Source organism: Triticum dicoccoides, chromosome 7B (genome assembly GCF_002162155.2).
Source record: "Triticum dicoccoides isolate Atlit2015 ecotype Zavitan chromosome 7B, WEW_v2.0, whole genome shotgun sequence".
NCBI classification, from domain to species: domain Eukaryota; kingdom Viridiplantae; phylum Streptophyta; class Magnoliopsida; order Poales; family Poaceae; genus Triticum; species Triticum dicoccoides.
This window is the reverse complement of record NC_041393.1, coordinates 276,969,804-276,973,675: the sequence shown is the minus strand read 5'-3', so window position 1 is coordinate 276,973,675 and position 3,872 is coordinate 276,969,804. Positions and strand designations below refer to the sequence as shown.

At 48.8% G+C, this 3,872-nt stretch overlaps 1 protein-coding gene across 2 annotated transcripts in view; it reads right to left on the bottom strand.

Moving 5' to 3' along the window:
• The window catches only part of LOC119335643 (ubiquitin carboxyl-terminal hydrolase 19-like), a 12,392-nt gene extending 9,825 nt beyond the window's left edge, over positions 1-2,567 (bottom strand). The window contains exon 1 of one of the 2 annotated variants that reach the window (XM_037607750.1): positions 2,142-2,567. In XM_037607750.1, the coding sequence (XP_037463647.1) occupies positions 2,142-2,548 (407 nt within the window). In that variant the 5' untranslated portion in view covers positions 2,549-2,567. Of the gene's footprint in view, positions 1-1,377; positions 1,506-2,141 lie in introns of those variants that run through there. The other variant, XM_037607751.1, reaches the window with a different exon arrangement.
• Positions 2,568-3,872: the final 1,305 nt, after the last annotated feature.

The following is a 3,872-nucleotide window of genomic DNA, read 5'->3' as shown; positions in this document are numbered from 1 at the left end:
CGCGCGCGCGCGCGTCCGGGTTTAAAAGGCCGGCTGGCCAGCATGCTCCGTCCAGATTTGTTAGACCAGGCGTTTAATTGTGCTGCGCATGCAAGCAAGGGAGAGAACTAGGCTGCTGCATGCACGCTATTCATTGGTTCATACAAGGAGGTTAGAGAACGCATGCAGGCAGGTGAGAGAAATAGGCTGCGGCAGCTGTGCATGCATGCTATTTCATTGGGCGCAGGCTGGCAGAGAGAGAACGCACGGAGGCTTTGGAGAGGATGTCGAAGCATTACTCAATTATAAGACGAGTTAGTGCCTTGGTACTGAAGATCCAGCCCTATAAACCCAAACGGAGGGAGTATAATTAAGAAATAAGGTTATGTAATGTCAGTATGCACATAACATATGGAACCTTTGTTAGGACTAATCTTGTCATATATATACCAAAGATATGCATGCATTAGAAGGAAGAAGCCAAATTGGGTTGGATGTTGAGGGACACCATGAAACCTTAGCCAAGAAGAATATGATGGCATGGCATATGTCATCACTCAATAGTTATCCTAACTATATATGAGTTGTCATCTACTTGGGTATGAGTTGTGCAGTAGATGAACTAGCTATGAGCTGTACCGCCGCAATGTTGGTTACTGTAGCAGGACGGTCACTGTATCACTGTCCCTACAGCCTCTATATAAGGAGAGGCACCCCATATGTAATAGGTAAGCTTGTGGCAATTGAGATATCTAATAAACCTTCCCGCTAGTAGTAGCTCTTTGTGTGTGTGAAGCACATCTCTTTAGAGAGAGTCCAAGGTGAGAGCTAGAGAAGCTAGTGATTCTAACAATTGGTATCATGGCTAGAGCTAGCAGTTCTAACAAAATTTTGTTTAGCTGCATGCACCTCAGGTCTTCATTATTTGTTTCAATCGAGACAGGTAACAGGTTGCATGGAAGAAATAAAGACATTATTTGCTTGTTTGTATGAAATGAATGTGGTGGTAATGCAATAAGGTGTGCTGACATTATAACTACAAGTATAGTGATTGTCAATTTCCTGTTTTTCCACTCTCAAGTTGCAACCCAATAGAAAATTCTGTATATGACATATCAGCACATAATGGTTAAACGTGTTTTTTAGGCTAGTTTCTGTCAATAGCACAGAAACAATAAATAAAACGAGTAGTCTTTGCAACAATGGCTTGTTTCTTCCAGTGATATCAATTGCACATGAATGATAAATAATGAATCTTCTTCTCAAAAACACTAAGAACTCAACATGAATATGAACAAATAGCATTATCATCGGCTGATTGATCTAACCCACATGCCGAGGTAAGCAAAAGAGATTAACACGGGGAGAAAGGTGTTGGCCTTGTTGAAATCTACATACCCAGGATTGGCATCCTTTCTGTACGAGCAGAGAAAGGACAGGCGCTCATGCAAAGAACCAATCAATCGAGCCTCATGCACTGAGTCAAATGTGCATCTTATTTTGCTCCACATTATCTAAGAATACGTCCACCGGTGCTTCACCCTTGGGGACATTCTGGCTATGTCATAGGACAAATCTCCCAACATATCAATCAAAGAAAGGTCCATGACAACAGGACATTGTGACATTCAAAAAATAAGTGTTCATCTAGAAGCATGTGAATCTCTAGGATGGTTAATAGCCTAAGACAGGTTCTGTGGCCTATGTTGGTTAACAAAAAGGGCAGCAGACTAATATTAATTGTCTGGAACCAACTGGAAGGTATCTTTAAGTCAGGGATAAAAAACAAATGTTCAAGTTTACAAGGAGAGGCGCCAGCAATGATGACAGCATAACTGAGCCATTAGGATCCTATACTGGCCTTCCTTCCAGATGAACTTTATCAACCCAGAGTTCCTAGAGACATGCTAAATGGGTGATCACAAATCGCCCTAGCTCACCTGGCAATCAGTTATCTTGTCCACACACAAATTCGACAAAATCCAAATCTTGTCGATCTACTAGCCTATAAAATTGTTACTGACACCCAAATTTCTAGAAAATACAGCGCATTTCCACTCTGGATTTAACAAATTGTAGACTATCTTCCCTCGATTCCAAATCACCCGCTGAGACTACACAAATTGTAAAGGGGATTAGGAACAGGGTTTGAGCCAACTCACCAGTACTTGACGGCCTTGCACTGTTTGCACCTAAACGTGGTCGACCTGAAGCACACCGCGCAGACCCCAGCTGCGGCCGGTGGCGGCGCTGGCGCCTCCACGACCTCCTCCTCTTCCTCCTGCGGTGAAACCACCTCCTGCGGTGCCCACATCGGCGCCTCCGGCACATCCGCCGCGTGCAGCACGCCAGGGAACAGCTCGGAGCAGTAGGCGAGCACCGACTCCCGCTCCGCCAGCTCGGATTCCTCCGCCGCGAGGCGCGCTAGGCGCCGCACCTCCTCCCTTCGCTCCGCGGCGCGCCGCAGGCTCTGCCGCAGCAGTAGCGCCACCACTAGCACCACGATAAACAGCACCACCGTCACCGCGGTGGCCGCCGTCGACGACCCTGCCGCCTCCGCCATTGCCATCGCTCCCTCTCAGCCCACCCCTCTCCCTGCCCAGCCCCCTCAGGCGCATAGATCTCGAACCCGCCCCCCACCACCACTCCAAACGATGGATCCGCGGCCCGATTGTGCACTTGCCCGAGCAAATCGGTCGGAAATTAGGGCTCGGAGATTTCCAATCCAAAAGAAAAATCCCCTTTCGTCCGGTCAGGGTTTTGTTTTGTTTTGGTCTTTGGAAGTGACGGAGAGACGGCAGCAACCAGGGGGAGGGAGGAAGAGAAGGAGAAGGTAGCGGCATCCGTTTCCACCTTGGCACTCGAAGAATAATACCACGCCTTCGGGAAGGGGGCAGGTGAAAAAAGTGGGCGACGGGGCAAGTTTAACGGCGGGGTACCTGGAAGACAAGAAAGGAATGGGTTCCCCACAAGGTACCGTGTGCTCCCTGTGTTCGCGTGCGCGTATCCGCAGTCAGATGGGCCCGCAGCATCTGCAACCCGGCACGGTTAATAATACGGCCAACTGCTAATATATTGCCATTTATTTTAAATCTATAAGGCTGCTAACCAACTTGTCTTCAGGGGGCTTCGTGGATTGGTGCTTCGTTGGCCGTCGGATCTGACTTCTAGTGTGTCTGAGCTGTTAGATCTTCACATCGATCAAAACTGATTTTCACCTCACGGTTATTATCATTGTTCAATGAAGAGTGGGCTCGCGAGGCGGCTGGTTGGCTGGGTTGCCCGTTTTCGCGTGCCGAATGATTTGCCCAATCCGCTCCGCGCGCTCGCACCAATTCAACCCTCTCTTCCAGTCGACCCACTCCACACTAGTCGTCGCGCAACCCTAGCCCCTTTCCCTTCGATGTCCACTTTCCCTCCGTCATCCTCGCTCCTTACTCGTCGCCATGGCCTCCACCCTAGGTGTTGAGGAACATAGTAATTTCAAAAAAAAATCCTACGCACACGCAAGATGATGGTGATGCATAGCAACGAGAGGGGAGAGTGTGTTCACGTACCCTTATAGACCGTAAGCGGAAGCGTTAGCACACCGCGGTTGATGTAGTCGTACGTCTTCACGATCCGACCGATCAAGTACCGAACGCACGACACCTCCGAGTTCAGCACACTTCAGCTCGATGACGTCCCTCGAACTCCGATCCAGCCGAGCTTCGAGGGAGAGTTTCGTCAGCACGACGACGTGGTGACGATGATGATGTTCTACCGATGAGTGCTTTGCCTAAGCACCGCTACGATATTATCGAGGTGGAATATGGTGGAGGGGGCACCGCACACGACTAATAGATCTCAAAGATCAATTGTTATGTCTAGAGGTGCCCCCCTGCCCCCGTATA